Source organism: Centruroides sculpturatus, unplaced genomic scaffold (genome assembly GCF_000671375.1).
Source record: "Centruroides sculpturatus isolate CEXI.00-Female unplaced genomic scaffold, Cexi_2.0 scaffold32, whole genome shotgun sequence".
NCBI lineage: Eukaryota > Metazoa > Arthropoda > Arachnida > Scorpiones > Buthidae > Centruroides > Centruroides sculpturatus.
The window spans coordinates 678,247-696,824 of record NW_019384445.1 but is presented as its reverse complement, the minus strand read 5'-3'; the positions used below and the strand labels follow the sequence as shown (position 1 = coordinate 696,824).

At 33.0% G+C, this 18,578-nt stretch overlaps 2 protein-coding genes across 4 annotated transcripts in view; one reads left to right on the top strand and one right to left on the bottom strand.

The window, feature by feature from the left end:
- LOC111620354 (major facilitator superfamily domain-containing protein 9-like) overlaps positions 1 to 3,112 on the bottom strand; it is a 16,935-nt gene extending 13,823 nt beyond the window's left edge. Inside the window, exons 1-3 of one of the 3 annotated variants that reach the window (XM_023362273.1) lie at positions 2,927 to 3,112; positions 1,834 to 1,921; positions 1,388 to 1,431 (exon numbers count right to left, since the gene is read on the bottom strand). In XM_023362273.1, coding sequence (XP_023218041.1) covers positions 1,388 to 1,431; positions 1,834 to 1,903 — 114 coding nt within the window. In that variant the 5' untranslated portion in view covers positions 1,904 to 1,921; positions 2,927 to 3,112. Of the gene's footprint in view, positions 1 to 1,387; positions 1,432 to 1,833; positions 1,922 to 2,060; positions 2,189 to 2,926 lie in introns of those variants that run through there. The other 2 variants (XM_023362274.1, XM_023362272.1) reach the window with 2 other exon arrangements.
- A 3,541-nt stretch (positions 3,113 to 6,653) lies between these two features.
- Positions 6,654 to 9,357, top strand: LOC111620353 (hexokinase-1-like). The gene is made up of 10 exons (XM_023362271.1): positions 6,654 to 6,816; positions 7,563 to 7,638; positions 7,762 to 7,901; positions 7,965 to 8,064; positions 8,136 to 8,215; positions 8,276 to 8,388; positions 8,463 to 8,618; positions 8,685 to 8,818; positions 8,906 to 9,039; positions 9,107 to 9,357. The coding sequence occupies exons 1-10, from the start codon at positions 6,736 to 6,738 to the stop codon at positions 9,197 to 9,199; spliced, it is 1,107 nt and encodes a 368-aa protein (XP_023218039.1). The 5' UTR covers positions 6,654 to 6,735; the 3' UTR covers positions 9,200 to 9,357.
- The last annotated feature ends 9,221 nt before the right edge of the window (positions 9,358 to 18,578 follow it).

Sequence of the window (18,578 nt, the reverse complement as noted above, 5' to 3'; positions counted from 1 at the left end):
AATATGTTATGCCTTCGGGAATCTCGAGAATTCTGAATCAAAAATAAAAGGGGTCGAGGTCGATGAGAATTATATACATTTCTATACATTTCCATAATTAAATGTTAAACCATGTGTTAAGATAGGATAGATTTAAAGTGTTACAAAAAAGGAGATTTAGGATTTGAAGTTTATCAAGGTTAGGTCCAGATTTTTTATTTATTTATTAATATTAGGTGAATTATTACAGTTTGCAGTGAGAAAGGAGCTATATGTTGTGCCCAATTTATATTGTGTTTATTAAGAAGATAGAGAGAGGTTAAAGTTGGTTCATAAAAAATTAGAAACAAGTTACAGAAGAGGATTAAAAGTCAGGAGATTTGGTTTTTGGATTTTAAATATAGGCTGTTAGAGGAAAAAGGGGAAATTCCAACCATTTAGACAACATATTCAACATATTCACATACACATAATAACTTAGAGGTAATTAGAGGATGATGAGTTAGAGGTTGACAAATAAAATAGGCAAATGTAGGATGGCAAGAGTTCAGAAAGTATTTTTTAAATAATTTATTATCTGGATTAAGTTTCTATGGCTATTTAAATATATCAGAGAATAAGCTATGGTTTTCCTAATTATATTGTTATACATATGTAATAAAATAAACAGTAAAAAGCAAATTTATTTACTTATTTTACCATTACCTATGTATGAACAGATGTGTTATACTATAACATTATGTACAGAACTTTCATTCACAGTTTTAAATAAATTTCCATTTAAAACTTGGATAAATTAAATCGAAAATAATTATATTTTCGATTTATCCACATCCTCATCTATAATATCAAATTATCATCATATTAAATTTTTTTAGCAACCAAACAATACTTTTTCTTTCTTNTACAGTTAATGTCTAGAAAAATAATAAAAATTCCTGTATTAGTTTAATTAAAACTGTATATCAGTGTTTCTCAACGGGGGCAATATCACCCCCATGTGGGCATTTTTCCATGTTAAGAGGGGCGATTAGTAACAATTTATATTTTGGGGGCAAAAAACAATTTTCTGGGCGATATAGTAAAACATTATATTAAGATTAATTAGATATTTTATATTGTACAATAATTAAACAAATAACATTATACTAGTCAATAGTCTATTCAATGCAGTACGAATTTGGCATTAGTCTTGGTCCTCGGCATCGGAATTTTGAAGTGAAGGGGGGCGATACTACGTAACGGTTTTACTGAAGGGGGCGATACTACGTAACGGTTTTACTGAAGGGGGCGATACTACGTAACGGTTTTACTGAAGGGGGCGATACTACATTGAAGATGGCAATGATTCGTTAGAGGTTGAGAAACACTGCTGTATATTGTTTAGCACAAATTTAGTAATACTAACCAACAGTGGGCCAGAAAATATCTGTAAACCACCATAAAGAGAATCTGAAAAAGAGTAATATTTATAATAATTATAGATTTATGATTTAGATTCAGTTACATGAAGAACTAAAGATAATATGAAACACTGAATAGAAAACAATACTGTACACTCATGACAGTATTATAAATTAATAAGAGTAATAGAGAAATAAGGATGAGATGGAATATGAGGTACTATAACAGGAAAGTTTAAAGACAATACAATTCTGTGCCAGATTTTTTTGGTGTGTGAACTACTTTCTCAGAGAAATGATGTCAAGATTAAATGAAAGCAGTCATTTCATTTGAAAAACTTTTAACTGTTTAAATGAACTTTTGAATATTTAAATGTAAATTTAAAGTATTTAATTGCAAATAAAACTATTTAAAAAATATATATATACTTTCTCTTTCACTCATATTTACCTATCAGCCCAATTAAAACTAGAGAAGCATTTAATTTTTGAAGATGTAGATGCAACAGAGGAATGATCATGCTAACTCCAAGCAAATCCTGAAAAAAAGGTTTAATTACAATCATAAATAAGTACACATGGCATATTTTTGTGTTATAAAAGCTATACAATGTTTCAATATTTCACAGAATTATTTGTATTATATTTTTTCTATTATCTAATTAATTAAATACTTGCCATAAAGCCAGTAAAATAAATTAATTTTCGGGTATTCATTATTTTGAATATTTAAAAAACCATTTAAAGAAACAAGAACACACGTGAGATCCGCGTGTAAACTGCTAGCTTGTCTTTAATGTTTTTACTAGATGGCAGCACTACGTTTCAAAGAATACTACTGGACTGCCAATGAAATGCTCAATAATAATAACACTTCGATTTGTAATTTTACACACAAAAATATTCAATATTAATCTCAATTAATAATAAAATTTTAAAATTAATAATTTTTATATAAAATCGAGTAAATAGCGCGAAGCATCCTCTCTTTATACTCAATAAAGAGAGCTCTTTTACTCGATTTGAATTGAAGAGAACGCTGTCACGCGCGGAAGTTTGCTCTTTGTTTCTAAGTGACCATACTGGCTCTCTACTTAGCGCGTACGCGTCGCGGTCACACGATGATTCCTAGAGCAACACAACCGTTCCCCCCTGTGCCTTTACACTTCGCGCGAAATGGAAGGCGATTTGAAATAGAGGTGGATAGTTCCGGTCGGAACTGTTTCAAAAGACTCGGAACTACGAGGAACAGTTCCACAACGAGTGTGATGACGACCCTGGTCGGAACTACTAACGCGTTCTTCATTCTGCACTTTTACGAATACGGCCAAGCGGTTCCGTTCCCTGAAAACTGGAAGTTCGGAAGTGGGTCCGCGCCTCGCCCGGACGGGCTGGCCACGTGGAAGTTTTCCGGATTTTTTCCACGTTTGTAATGCCTGAATAGGGGCCAGTTACTTTTAAAAGACTTCACGGAAGGCATTATTCCCCGCGTAACGACCATTATAAACGCATATAACTACAATTACATAACAAATAAAACATACTACTTGGCATTCACTTTCACCTTGTATCAACTAGTTGGGCATGAGCTTCTAGGCCATATCGCTCCGTGGTAAAGTGTGACCACTTTACCACGGCTAGTAGTAGTACTTATGGTAAATATGTTAATGATTTCTATAGGTTCACTAGTTTTCATGCTCCGTGCAAACTGCTCCACGCCTTCCCGAGAACGCTTTCAAGGGCCTACTCGATAACATTTACGCTCGAAAAATAGATAATATTCAAACACTAGATATGATAACTCAAACGATAATGCTATAGATAACACTCGGAAATTTTGAAAAAATAATATAACAAGTTTCAATTCTAGCGTACCTTTTCTTTTATAATGTAATAATCGTTATGGATATAATTTATTTCCCATAATTGAACGAAGAGATTGATGTAACTCGAATAAGATTCGGGAAAATGGATCCTAACCATCACCGAAAGCGGCTTATTAATGATAATCATGATTTCTTTTTTAAACAGATTACTTTTTTATTAATCCCTTTTAATTAATTAAATTAGATAATCCACCAAAAATACTTTTGCAGCTGTTCATCAGTCTTCGAGAAACGGGGATAATTTTAATAGTCACCATTGATTAGGGTTTTTTTCCCGGGATCCCGGGATCCCGTTTTCCCGGGATTCTCGCCGTTTATTTCCTACGAGAAAAATCCCAGGAAATTTTATTTTCCCGGGAAATCTCGCATTTCAATAATAATTTACCATGTAGGTTTTCTTTCTATTATTTATTATACGAAAAGTTGCATCTTGAAGACTCACCTAAAAGAGAAATTTTGAGGTTTCTTGCTGCATATTATTACCTATGTTTTACAAGTCTCTACTTGTTAGTTCATGTAATATCTATGTATTGTGTTTGCGCATCATTGAACAGCGGAGACTTGCTGAAAGTAAATATCACTCATCGCACTTTAGTTTATTTTTTATTTCATCTTTAGAAGTAAAATAGTATTTTTTTTGGTAATCATTAAAACTCCCAATGAAACGCTTTATTTTACTTTCATCTTATAATGTAGGAGAACATAAATTAATTGAGCCTAACGTGTCCGTATGGGTGAGATTGGCCCTACACTTTTATTTACTTACTAGAAAAGAAATTAAATTATTCAAATTTATGATATTCCTGTATGATCTTTTTTATTCATATAAAATTCTATTTTACTATCTCATCCCGGAATTTCCAGGGATCCCGGGAAAAGAAATCATTTTTCCCGTAATCCCGCTGGAGGCAAATTTCCCGGGAAATGAGAAACCCTACCATTGATAGAGGAAGAGCAAGAACTTTATGAAGCGAACACCAGATATGAAGAAGCAAATTATTGCTAGAATTGGTCAGAATCTTAGTACAAGTACAAAACAAATAGCTAGAACGGTATACGCCACACTTTCTAGACTAGAGTATCATATGTATGGCATATTCATCGTGAATACCAATTGCATCTATATCATTTACAGCGAATGCAAGCATTTGTGATTTTCTTCCATCCGCCAAGAAAACACGATTTTCCTCCACAAGTACAATTTTGTTCATGTTGCCTGCGAAGGAGTATTAATCGTCGTTTTCTCAGGAATGTTCTTTACACAATGAAGCTGTATTACTGATACATTAGACTTAAGTTAAAAACAGAAATGACGTCATTATAATTTGACGCTCAATAATTCGCTAAAAATGTTTCATATTAAAAAACTGTCCTCCACTTTTATTCAGGTTATTTTCCTCCTCCATAAGTCTGTGAAATTTGACCAAACATTTTTAAACTCTAGACTAGAAACACTATCCAATCATTTGATGATAATAATAGCGTAATAATTTAAACCTATCGACGGATTCTCTAAACTACAAGCACTATAGATTATGTAATAATTCTTGAATCTGTGAAATNGGTAACAGAGACGGTCCTGCTAGGTGTGAACGCGGGCTGCCAAATCCCGAGGGTGCCGATACCGGTCAATTTCAAATGCCTCTTTTGTCGCATCACTAGTATATCTGAAAAGACGCGACAGGGTTCTTGTAAATTTTAAACGTTTCTCACCATAGCTGTAAAAGTCTAAATATGTTAAACTTAATAGATTGTCGTCATTTGTTTTCTAACTAATTCATTTTAGGACCAGGTGCTGTCCACCTGGTCCTAAAACGAACGATTTACAACTTTTCGGTCACTCTCGTTGAACTGGAAAAATGTCTGTTTTTATTACATCTAATATTTCGAAGAAATCAGTCCCACTGTACTCGACTAGAGATTGGTTCGGTTAGGCTTTTGTTCAAGTAAAATTTTGACTCTTTCATCAGGATTTTGTTTATGTCCCCAATTCCCTAATCGCTTAATTATTTAACTACTACTTAAGTAGAAATANTATAATATAAAATTAAAAAAGATTACGAATAAGATTTTTTTGACAGAATAGTAGAAAAAAGTTACAAAAATGCTTGAAAACGGTAAAATTACCTACTAACCAAATATATAAACCAACTTGTCGCCGTAGTGCGACTCTAATGCCAGCTATCGGCAATCTGACACATTAACTCTACTTGAGAGCATAGCTCAAGGACCAGTATATTTATCGACTCTGTTCAATACGATTGTTCTCAGCTGCATGCAGTTTTGCCAACTGTATAATAATTATCGTATTTGTACAATTATTTCAGGGCCGTAAGATGTACTCCTACTATAATACCTGTAGGAGTGTACGATAATTTCAGAAATACATCTTACTCTCAAAGTAATTGTTTGCAAATTAAATTGTTTCAATAGTTATCAGCATTTTTGTACTGTACGTATCGCTTTCTCATTGATATCTCAAATCTTTTTTCTTCACTAGAGTCCTACTAAATTTTCATGCGTTTTTCCTTAGATACTACTATATATTCTCGAATATAAAGCCCACCTTTTTCATACTTTTCGAAACTTCTAACTTCTATACTTTTAGATAGACTGATAAAATTTTCAAATTGACACACAGAAAATTTGTACAAATAAACATTCTGTTAAAATGCCATTATACTTTTACTTGTACAAAATATAAGTACTACATTAACACATTTTATTACAGAGTAGTTTCCATCTAGTAAGCTGTCTAGAACAGCGTTTTTTGACATAGGGCAGCGTTTCTTCAACTAAGAGGTCGCATCGCAAGCACTTGAGGGATAGGCTAAAAATTTTAGACGGTTGCAAACATTTGGAAAAGCTAAGATATATATATATATATTTGTACGAAAACACGTAAATTTTAGATTATGTCATTCAGAGGTTTGTTTTGCACCATATTATAAGGGAGAGTCGTGAAAACTTTTTCATTGGAAATGGGGTTTTAAAAATTTTTTGTTGTAAGAAGGGGTTTTACATAAAAAGTTTAAGCTATTCTGACGTGAGGACTTAGTTAATACTTCTACGGATAGAGGCCGTAAATGTAACGGATCGAGATAGCTGTATGATAATTTAAAGTGAAATGCGATAATTTCAAGAGGCAGTTACGATAATTTTTTCCCTTAAGGTTGGCAACTTGGCTGCATGTAATTGTTTTGTCACAGGTCATGTGGTGGTGGAGTCTGATTTAAACTTGGATCTCGCTCACGCAATCCGCGGATCAATTGGCATTCGACTACCTATTGTTAGTATTTGAAAGAAAAGCGGTAAAATCGAATGTCAAAATATATTACTGTAACAGAAAATACAGCCATGAGTGCGGCTTTTTGTAAAAACTTTCTATTGTTTATTTTTATGTAGAAAATGGTGAGTTTCTTGCGTTGGATCTTGGAGGAACAAATTTTCGAGTAATCTTGATCGAGATGAAATCTGGCAATCTGGAAAAGGAACTGGTTCAATACTATACGGTACCAGAAAATATCAGAATAGGCGAAGGTGCTCCTGTAAGTATTCATAAGTACGAATTTAATCGTTTCTTAACGAGCCTTTTTCGTAAATTTTAAATTAACCAGTCTCTTGTTCTAAAGATAACTTCGCATTTTTATTTTTTTATTTTTTAGAAATTTTACTGCAACTCCATAAACCTTACACTGAATATAATAGCAGAAAGTCTAAAATGTGATCTGTATGGTCATGCTTTTTTAACTCTGCCTTGTAGACACAGATCTTTTATCACAGGTCCATCACGACTCCTAGTCATCACCGAAGTTTCTTGGTGGTCTTCTTCATTGCTGATTCGGCTAGACCCACAGTGGGAAGACTGGATGGAGAAGGATGTATCCGATATACCCATTCATGAAAATGTGTAAGAATTGGAACCTGGGAACTCAGAACTGTGGATTAAAAGCAATCAAATGTTTAAGGTGTCTAAATAATCAAAGTTGTATTGAATTACAAAATTTACCAGCAGTTTCAGGTAATAAAGACATTAGCCTGCCGCTCTAGAACGATCTGGGTCTAATCCGAGCAAGAAACCCATTCCATTCCATTCCGGATACGTCTATCTCCGTCTCGTATCACCCAGTCGTCAACCATTGTGGGTCAGCCGAACTCACAATGATTCAAAGGCGCTCCTGATGCCATAAGGCGAAAAGAATCAAAATTGACAATTATATATATATAGCCTATATAAAGAATTAGCGTTTTAAACTTTTTGTATTGTATCTAACTATTAAAATTTTGTTTTTAGCTGTTTGATTTCTTAGCCGAATGCATTCATCATTTTCTGAAAACGTACAATTTATCTCACAAAAAACTTCCTTTGGGTAAATTAAAACGTAGTTTTTAAATATTTTTCAATTTATCAAATTTTAATAATAATTTGTATAAAAATGGCGTATTTTTATATTTAGACTTCACATCATTAATTGTTAAATCGATTTTTCTAGGTTTCTGTTTTTCATTTCCTATGATTCAGAAAGCTCTGGATGTTGGAATACTTGTCACATGGACCAAAAGCTTCAATTGCCCAGATGTCGTTGGTAAAGACTCTGTTCAGATGCTGAACGATGCCATACACAGAAGAGGAGTAAGTACTGAATTTAAAATATATGTAATGTGTGCCTCGCTTTTTACAACACTCCATTCGTAGGATATTAACATTGACGTTGTGGCGGTTGTGAACGATACTACAGGAACACTTGTAAAAGGAACTTTAGTAGATCAGAAATGTGCCATTGGAATGATCTTAGGTTTGGTAACATTTTAAATATGTTATGATCAAAATTAAGATATCGTGTTTATAATTTTCTGTAACTTTTAGCTACGGGCTGTAACGCTTGTTATTTGGAAAAAGTAGACAGAATAGAGAAATGGAAAGGTGATCATCCTGGAGTTGATGAGGTAAAAAAATGATCGAGATTTTGTTAAAGCAAAGATTATTAATTTATTTAAAATATTTAGGTGGTAATAGATATAGAGTGGGGTGCTTTTGGTGATAATGGAGTTTTGGATTTTGTGAAAACCGAATACGATCGTGCTGTGGATAATCTTTCTTTGCTCGTAAATTCTTTTACGTACGTGAAGAAACCATTTACTAAGTCGAACAGTTCCTATTCATTTCATATAATTATACTTTTCCATTTTGCAGATTCGAAAAACTATATGCTGGTAAATTTTTGGGTGAACTAGTGCGTCAAATTATGCTAAAACTAATTAAGGAACACTTGTTATTTAATGGAATTCTAACGGAAGAATTGGAGCAGCATAATAGTTTTACTACTACAGATGTATCTCATATAGAAGGGTAAATTTTATAAGTCATTAAATGGAGATTTTAATTGCAAAACTTTAAATATGTTATAAATTATAGTGAACATTGGGAAACGGAAATCTATACGATTTTTGAACGTTTAGGCTATGACAAAATTTCCAAAGACGACATTCATATAGTAAAGTATCTGTGCGCCATTACTAGTCTACGTGGAGCATGCATTGTTTCTATCTGTAAGAATTACTTTTTTGTTTAAAAAGACAAGACCGTTAATATAATTAATAATAATTTGCATGGAAAATTTTAACCTATTTAACCAGGTTTATCCAGTTTATTAGAAAGAATGAATAAACCGGAAGTAACTGTTGCTATAGACGGATCACTATATAAGCATCATCCGAAATACCATCCTCTGATGGTAGAATTTATAACTAAAATGGCTCCAGGAAAAAAGGTATTTGAATTAAATGTAAATTCATAGTTATATTATAAGTTTGTTTGAAACTTCGGATTTTTTCTAGTTTAAATTGATTCTCGTTGAGGATGGGAGTGGTAAAGGAGCTGGTCTTGTAGCAGCTATTGCAGTGAGATTGAAAGAAAAAACAAATTTATAAATTATCAAAACAGATTTTAATATCTTAATATCCGATGTACTGAAATGTTTAAAAAGTTAATTTTTGAAAAATTTTGAAAAATTGATTTTGTCGATTAATTAAAAAATGCCTGTACAACATCTCAAGTTTGTGAATAAATTGCTTTTTCATCAAATGCTTGTAACGCAAGTGTTCTTTATTTCAAGATTCAGCCTTTTTGGAACAGTTCGAATAAACTGGAATTTATCAGAGAACTTCATTGACTTCCCAAAAATTAATATTGTAATTTCCTAGAATTCAGCAGAGCATTATCAACAGCTTTTTTAGGAATAAATCGCTAAAACAAAAATAACGGATTACATATATATATTTAAATATAAAATAAACAGTAAGCATAAAATCATTCCGGTGATGTGTAAATTTTCATATTTAACAGTTTCATAAAAAATTTATCTATATATATAAATGAGGATGTTTGTTTGTTTGTTCGCTATGCACGCCTAGGCCGTTCGATCAATTGTTACGAAACTCGGAAGTGACGTTCTTACTTCTAACTTAGATAGATCAAGTTGTGCATCTCACATCAAAATATTAATGAATTTTTACATAGAAATTAATTTCTGTCTACATTTGATTTTCTAGCTGTACTTGTAGCAAAAAATATAAGAAATTAATAAAGTAAATATAATTCTGTGAGAAGCCGGGGGTTAGAGAGTAAAGCTTTAAACTCCTTTGATCGATGTCGGGTTGGTAAAACCTTCTCAAGTTATCACTAGATAGCTAGGAGGGCTATAAATCGAGTGGGGAGGTCGCGGATAAGTCGATAGGGTTACCAATTTGAACAATTGGAGTCAACCCCAGTTTAACTAACCAATAACTTTAATAGGAAAATAAAGCGTTATACAATAGCTACGATTACACCTGTATGTATAGCGTATAGCACACGCATATCTATACGATCCGATCGATATCTATGGGATAATACTGCCTAAGATTTAAGTCAACCGAGAGAAAGAGTTTACATAAATCGGTTAACTATCATACCTTTTTACCGTAGTGGCCGTTGTCCTCGGAGGTAAATTATCCGTGGAGGACCGGGGAGATGTTTGGGAAGACACTTGCACAATTCACAAAGATATTCCTTAGGGACTGACTTATGGCGGAACAGGAGCTGGCAAGTAGAGCTTCTATGCTCTCCCTAGTATGTTCGCTTCGAGTATGACGGGACGAGCCGAGACTAGCTATGGCTTCTGGAAATGTCCGCCTTGACGAGTGGGTGCCCGGCTGTTATATCCCTCTCCGGTGTGGGAATTTGGTCTCGTAACCTTCTGTTTGTAGTGATGGCACCTACCTTCAGTGTGTTATCGACGGGCCGGCTAGGGCGGTGGGAATTTGACTCGTTGTCAGACTCACACCGTGAAATTGTTTAACTTTCGAAACGTTCTCAGATCTGTGAGAGGAATGGGACTTGTTGCGTCAAAGGCTCCCTTTTTAACATGAGTTTCTTAGTCGATTGTTTACTGTTAAACTAACAGCTGTTCGTCTGTTTTCTAACTCCGTGGGAAACGGATGGAAATAAAAAAAGTTTCATATAATGCGGATTCCTTATATCGCGGCGAAAAAATTGCGACCGTATTCGTATAAAGATGCTAAAAGAGACTCGTAAAACGTCATCGCCGACTCGTGTCGCGATGGGATTGGTCGAATCTGGACCAATAGTGGACGAGCAGCCGAACTACTTACACGCTACAGAGTTTAGGCGGGTAAGTTGAGTTTACTATCGTCTGTACAATATATAAATTAGGTACTGTAAGTCTAATACAGTACTATAATTTTAGACATTTCTTGTGATAAAACATTTCTTATTCAACGGCCATAAAAATTATTTCTATTAATGATGTATTCAAAGTTCAACGAATTTTTCGCAGAAAAATAACTTATCAGAAAATGCGCCCGCCGTTTAGTGCGCTTCTCCGCAACGAAAACAAGCTTAAGCAATGGCGTCGTCAAACGGTGAACACTCGGTAAGTAATCCTACTATTTTTTGTTTATAGCATAGTTTATACGGATTATTCCGAAAAAATTATACGTGTTTTGGAAATGTCGAGTCAAATTAGTCTAGAATCAATTAATTTTATGGAAGAAAACCTTTCAAACAGCCGTAGTTCGCAAACTGCACACGTGCCGGGCTGTGATTGGCTCATGTATTTAAGAATTCCTACAATGTGAAATTCTTATAAAGTGGAACGTATCTACCGATATTACTTTCACTTAATTACTGCGACAATGATATAGTACGAAATAGACGCCCTATTACGCGCCATTAGGCCATTACTGCGACAGGTAGCAAATAGCACTTGTCTGCGTGGAGTGTAGTAGTGTTTGCCCCGTACATCATACTTTTCCTGTTATCAATAGAGTCGTGCCGGTTATGTATGTAACTCCGTTCAGGGTAAAATTTTAAAATTGAAATAACGTGATTTTCGGTTTCCATCCGAAAGTCTAATATATATTATCAGTTCGGATATAGTTAATTGGGGCCTCCTGCCTCTATGCTTTCCATATCTGGTCCCGGCATTCATTTATCTAACTCCGTTCTCAAAATTAGGGATTGACAGCAGACAGACGACAGTGAATTTATAGGCCTACACTTTTTCAAATTGCAGTCCAATAATATAGTTCGGCTTTACATAAAAGTCTTCCCGGGATGCATTCCCTCGGCAGATCGCTCGGGTAACCAAATAAACCAGACTAATTCTAATAATTTTCCTATAAACGCGATATTCACGTGGACATAATTAACTAACACGAAACTGGAGATCCCGCCTCTCCCCTGATTTCATCTCCCCTTATCAACTCATAAACCCACTGTCGTAGACTTCTTTTATTGATACTGCTTAAGATGTTATAACGTTCAGCCAAATTAATGGACGTACGTACAGTACAACGATTTTAAGGCACAAAGCTCGAAGTCTTTTTCTGTGCCGATGTTTATTTTTCCTATTTATTATTATGGCGTCATTGCTTCATTCAAAATTTCCTGTAGTTATAGTCTGTCTAATGTGTACTTTATTCACGTGTTGAGTCATATTGTCAAATCTGATTCCACAATTGTTATGCTACAATTTTCAAAACTTTTCTTTGTTTTTGCTGAGCTTTACTTTTTCAACCTGGTTTCACCAATTTCTTTGCGGGATCACATAAAACCAATTATTCTTGCATTTTTACTGGATTTTTTTATTTAAATAAGTCATATATGAAGTCTTTCGGCGTTAAGGTTAGCAACTTCGATCATGTGCGCCGAGGCCATCACAACCCATCCAGCACGGAGAACTTTTCAAATATTAAGACTAGACCGGTATTACGCAGTAGTCGTGGAGCATCTTCTTTCCCGGGAGTAGGAGTGCTCACCAGTGGCCAAGCGGTCTTCGTACCCTGAACACTGACAGCCGATTGCAGAGACAGAGTTTACGTTAAACGACGTTTATCAACAAAACGGTCTATAGACGTTGGCTGAATCGCGGTTTAAAGTGCGTTGCAAAGACGACGATCGTCTATTTCTGACCGTTTTCTAAACGAACTTTCGGCAAAACATTGGCTCTTACTTACTTCCCTATTACTCCTGTTTTAGGAGTCGTTCGGCCAATCGGGTTATTTGTTTGTGACGTCAGAAATGGTCGCCAACTATACTGTATTCCGAAAGCTTCCAGAAATAAAATTTTAAGGCCGTCAAAACCATTGTTCGGCAATTAATGACAATCCTTTTCCATTTCGATATTTAATTTTGTCGCCAATACGGTTTAAAATATGAACAAATCCATATTTAGAAAATTTATACCGAATTCGAAATTCGTCTTCGGAATAGATTTTTAAGGAATTATTTCGACATCTTATTACTGTCAAAATGAATAATTTTAAATATTTTATTATTAATATTACANAAAAGAAATCATTTTTCCCGTAATCCCGCTGGAGGCAAATTTCCCGGGAAATGAGAAACCCTACCATTGATAGAGGAAGAGCAAGAACTTTATGAAGCGAACACCATATATGAAGAAGCAAATTATTGCTAGAATTGGTCAGAATCTTAGTACAAGTACAAAACAAATAGCTAGAACGGTATACGCCACACTTTCTAGACTAGAGTATCATATGTATGGCATATTCATCGTGAATACCAATTGCATCTATATCATTTACAGCGAATGCAAGCATTTGTGATTTTCTTCCATCCGCCAAGAAAACACGATTTTCCTCCACAAGTACAATTTTGTTCAGGTTGCCTGCGAAGGAGTATTAATCGTCGTTTTCTCAGGAATGTTCTTTACACAATGAAGCTGTATTACTGATACATTAGACTTAAGTTAAAAACAGAAATGACGTCATTATAATTTGACGCTTAATAATTCGCTAAAAATGTTTCATATTAAAAAACTGCCCTCCACTTTTATTCAGGTTATTTTCCTCCTCCATAAGTCTGTGAAATTTGACCAAACATTTTTAAACTCTAGACTAGAAACACTATCCAATCATTTGATGATAATAATAGCGTAATAATTTAAACCTATCGACGGATTCTCTAAACTACAAGCACTATAGATTATGTAATAATTCTTGAATCTGTGAAATCAGGCTAATTATTACACCCTGGAAAATTGGCAGTTTCACTTTCACTTTCAGGATTTTGAGATTTTGTACTTGGAAACTCGATATTTAAAAGATTTGTTAATTAAAATTTACGTTACTTTATGAATCTCACAGTAATATCTCGCGTAGAGGGATAATATAGAATTTTATTTTTTATTTTTCGTAAGTTACGGCGGCATGAACAAGTATCATCGTGGGGAGTTTCGGGAATAGGTTTGAGCATAAATATTTTATTATAGATAAATTTTCTCTATATGTCTCCTTTAAACTAAAAGTATGTCCCTTCCGCCCCTCCCTGATTAGGCCTCTGATGACCTATAATAAATTTTTAATGCATTATTGAATTAAATGTAATAATGACCCCGAAACATTATCCTTGATTTTTATATCCTACATATCAGAAAATAAAAATAAATTGCAAAAGAAAACTGATTAATAGTATCTATCATTTCTCGTTTCGTATCATTCATATGTAATAGTAATGTAATCGATGCAATTGATAAAACTAATTTAAGTTTATATTTTCATATTAAATTCGGAAAAGCAGATTAATTTAAGAAAAATAGATGAAAACTATTAAACCAGTCTTAACGTTATGTCATTTTGCTTTATGTACAGTACCAAGGTCATGTTTGATGTAAATGTATATGCAAATGCAGTAGACAAATGCGTTAGACGTCGCTGTATTCAATGATGCAACGTGTTATTGGATAATCTGAATAGGTTAATGATAACCCATAGGCAGTAAAAGTATACGTTCGATTATACAATCATCTTAATTTATATACAATTAGGATGTTGAAGGTAGACAACCCACCAAAACTTACTCTCTCTGATTCAAAAAAGCAAAGTGCGGTGAGTTAACGAAACTTTCTACATTTATTATTATTAATACAATATTTCCCAGACAATATATATAGCATATCGTAAGGGAACGTTTGTAATACCAAAAGCCTATTGATATCAGTATTATATAAGTGAAGGTTTTTCTAATGAAGCGTAATAACCTGTTTAAGAAACATATATATTAAAGGAAGTGTGGTCTGTTATCATGCAAAATGAAGCGATAATGTTATTTTGTAGGGTCAAGGACAGAAAAATTAATTTTTAATTTTTAGCATGTTATATTAACTCAAAGATTATGTCTTATGAATATAACACCTTCTTCCTAAATCTTATCAAATTCGAATTTTCAAATTAATAAAAGTATACTGAGAAAAGCGAATCTGTATAATTAGTAATATTAAGAATTACGAAATTAAATAATTTTTAGCAATTATAGTTACAGTATTTATAGATAAAGAAAACTGCATTGTATTTAATACTTTTTAACTTCAAGCATAAAACTAGAAAGTCTATAGTAGTTCAAACTTTGGCATTATTGTATACTTTCTAGTTTTATGATTGGAATTTAAGAGGCTTACATTACTAGTCATATAAAAAATTACTAGGCTAGTGTAATATACTACATATTAGGCAGCAGAAATCAAAATTAAGGTAAATAATCATTTATACAGTTGTCCCTCAATATCCACGGAAGATTGGTTCCAACACCCTGTGGATACCGAGAATCTATGGCCCTTATGTGATATGACACAGTACTGTACTGTGTGATCTACGCACATCCTTCCCTATACTTTAAATCATCTCTAGATTACTTATCATTTACATTGTTTTAGGTATTATCTGTAAATAATGGTTATGCTGTACTGTTTAGTCTATGTAATAATGATAATAATAATATAAATGTGTATACTTCAAATAATATATAAAATAATAATCCATGTCCACGAAGGATTCGGCCTACAAGTCTACATAATAAGATTTGGATTGATCGGATAAGGTGACAACACACGAAGACTATTTGCGTTCTGTTTCTTATTTTTTTCTATTGGTCCTAAGATTACTAGACTTAAAAAATTAGACATTAACGAAAGTACAGTATATTGTCAAAATATGATATAAATGCCATTGTAAAAGATAACTTTACAGTGTTTTTCATAATTTAGGTAGAAGACATCGTGAAGCCATTGATATTAGATGATGACACTGTTAAAAGGATTAGAGATGTCTTCGAATCCGAAATGGCTTTGGGATTATCTCGTCAACCCGTTAAACCTTCTTCGTTACAGATGGAAAATACTTTTATAACAGAACTACTCGATGGTACAGGTAAGGAAAATTCTAACTATATTTAAAGGTTTTGATGTTTCGAAAATTATGACAGGAAAAGCATTTAAATGGAAATTTTGAAGAGTATATTAATACAGTACGAGCAATTATTTATTGTGACATCATCACAATTTCGTGCGTCAATTTTTAATTATATTTTTAATTTAATTTATTTAATTTAAAATATATTCTCCCCACCTCAAATTAGTAGTGATTTGCCTCTGTACGTCATACTTTTCCTCTAACAATAGTCATGCCGGTCATCTATCTAAAACCTTTCAGGGGAAAACTTTTTAATTGAAATAACTTGACTTTCGGTTTGTATCGGAAGTTCGTATATAGTTAATCGGGGGCTCCTGTCCCCAAGGTTTCTATATTTGGTCTCGAATGTCAACTATCTAACTCTGTTCTAACTCCTGAGATTAAAGAAGGACGGACACATGACAGTGGGAACTTATGGTCTACAATTTTTTCAAATTGCAGCCTAAAAACGTCGCTAACTCGAAGTCGGGATTCTTTTTTACCCTCCAAGACTTCAGCTTAACGAGATTTTATCCTATTACGTTGTGGCGGCCAGAGAGCCAAAAGTCTGACTGGCAGCACTTGTTCGTAGTGCGTGAAATTCACTCCATTGTCTGTGTGTAGCCGGAGGGTATAGATGTACTGTATTTACAATCAGAGTCGCTAGATATATTGGTCCTTGAGCTACCAATAGCTCTAAAGCTACGATAGCGGCGTAATAAATATTTCTGCCATTTCAAGCGCTGCAATAGCTTCACGGCTTAAGTTTGGCTTGAGCATAGGCACAGTCAGCTGTAAACATTCGAAATTCTTTTAATATATAAAATTTTCGTTTTTAACTGAGATATTGTTTTGTTTTGTTTTGTTTTTTAAAGGCCTGCTTATAAATACTATTTAATTTGGTTTTGAACATTATTTATCTGTAAATGTCGTTAATATTTCTATTTCTATCAACTGTCACTTTCAAGATTTTAAACTTTAAATTGATTAGATTGTTTCTTTTTTTGTTTACAATTTGTGTTTTATTTTTAAATATTTTTGGAAGTTTCCGTTAAAGGTAAGAAAAGGTAGTAAAAAAATTTATAGTTAATCCTGTATATACATTATTAATAAATATGTTATGCCTTCGGGAATCTCGAGAATTCTGAATCAAAAATAAAAGGGGTCGAGGTCGATGAGAATTATATACATTTCTATACATTTCTATAATTAAATGTTAAACCATGTGTTAAGATAGGATAGATTTAAAGTGTTACAAAAAAGGAGATTTAGGATTTGAAGTTTATCAAGGTTAGGTCCAGATTTTTTATTTATTTATTAATATTAGGTGAATTATTACAGTTTGCAGTGAGAAAGGAGCTATATGTTGTGCCCAATTTATATTGTGTTTATTAAGAAGATAGAGAGAGGTTAAAGTTGGTTCATAAAAAATTAGAAACAAGTTACAGAAGAGGATTAAAAGTCAGGAGATTTGGTTTTTGGATTTTAAATATAGGCTGTTAGAGGAAAAAGGGGAAATTCCAACCATTTAGACAACATATTCAACATATTCACATACACATAATAACTTAGAGGTAATTAGAGGATGATGAGTTAGAGGTTGACAAATAAAATAGGCAAATGTAGGATGGCAAGAGTTCAGAAAGTATTTTTTAAATAATTTATTATCTGGATTAAGTTTCTATGGCTATTTAAATATATCAGAGAATAAGCTATGGTTTTCCTAATTATATTGTTATACATATGTAATAAAATAAACAGTAAAAAGCAAATTTATTTACTTATTTTACCATTACCTATGTATGAACAGATGTGTTATACTATAACATTATGTACAGAACTTTCATTCACAGTTTTAAATAAATTTCCATTTAAAACTTGGATAAATTAAATCGAAAATAATTATATTTTCGATTTATCCACATCCTCATCTATAATATCAAATTATCATCATATTAAATTTTTTTAGCAACCAAACAATACTTTTTCTTTCTTTATATATAATATAAAATTAAAAAAGATTACGAATAAGATTTTTTTGACAGAATAGTAGAAAAAAGTTACAAAAATGCTTGAAAACGGTAAAATTACCTACTAACCAAATATATAAACCAACTTGTCGCCGTAGTGCGACTCTAATGCCAGCTATCGGCAATCTGACACATTAACTCTACTTGAGAGCATAGCTCAAGGACCAGTATATTTATCGACTCTGTTCAATACGATTGTTCTCAGCTGCATGCAGTTTTGCCAACTGTATAATAATTATCGTATTNTATTTCGTTATTTAATTTCGTTGCCAATACGATTTAAAATATGAACAAATCCATATTTAGAAAATTTATACCAAATTCGAAATTCGTCTTCGGAATAGATTTTTAAGGAATTATTTCGACATCTTATTACTGTCAAAATGAATAATTTTAAATATTTTATTATTAATATTACATTTTTTTTTTATATCTATAAACAGATTTCTGTAATTATTAAAATTGTCTCGTTTGTTTAACAGTACAATGACTCCAAAATGCATTAATGTTTTATAACTGACACGATACTC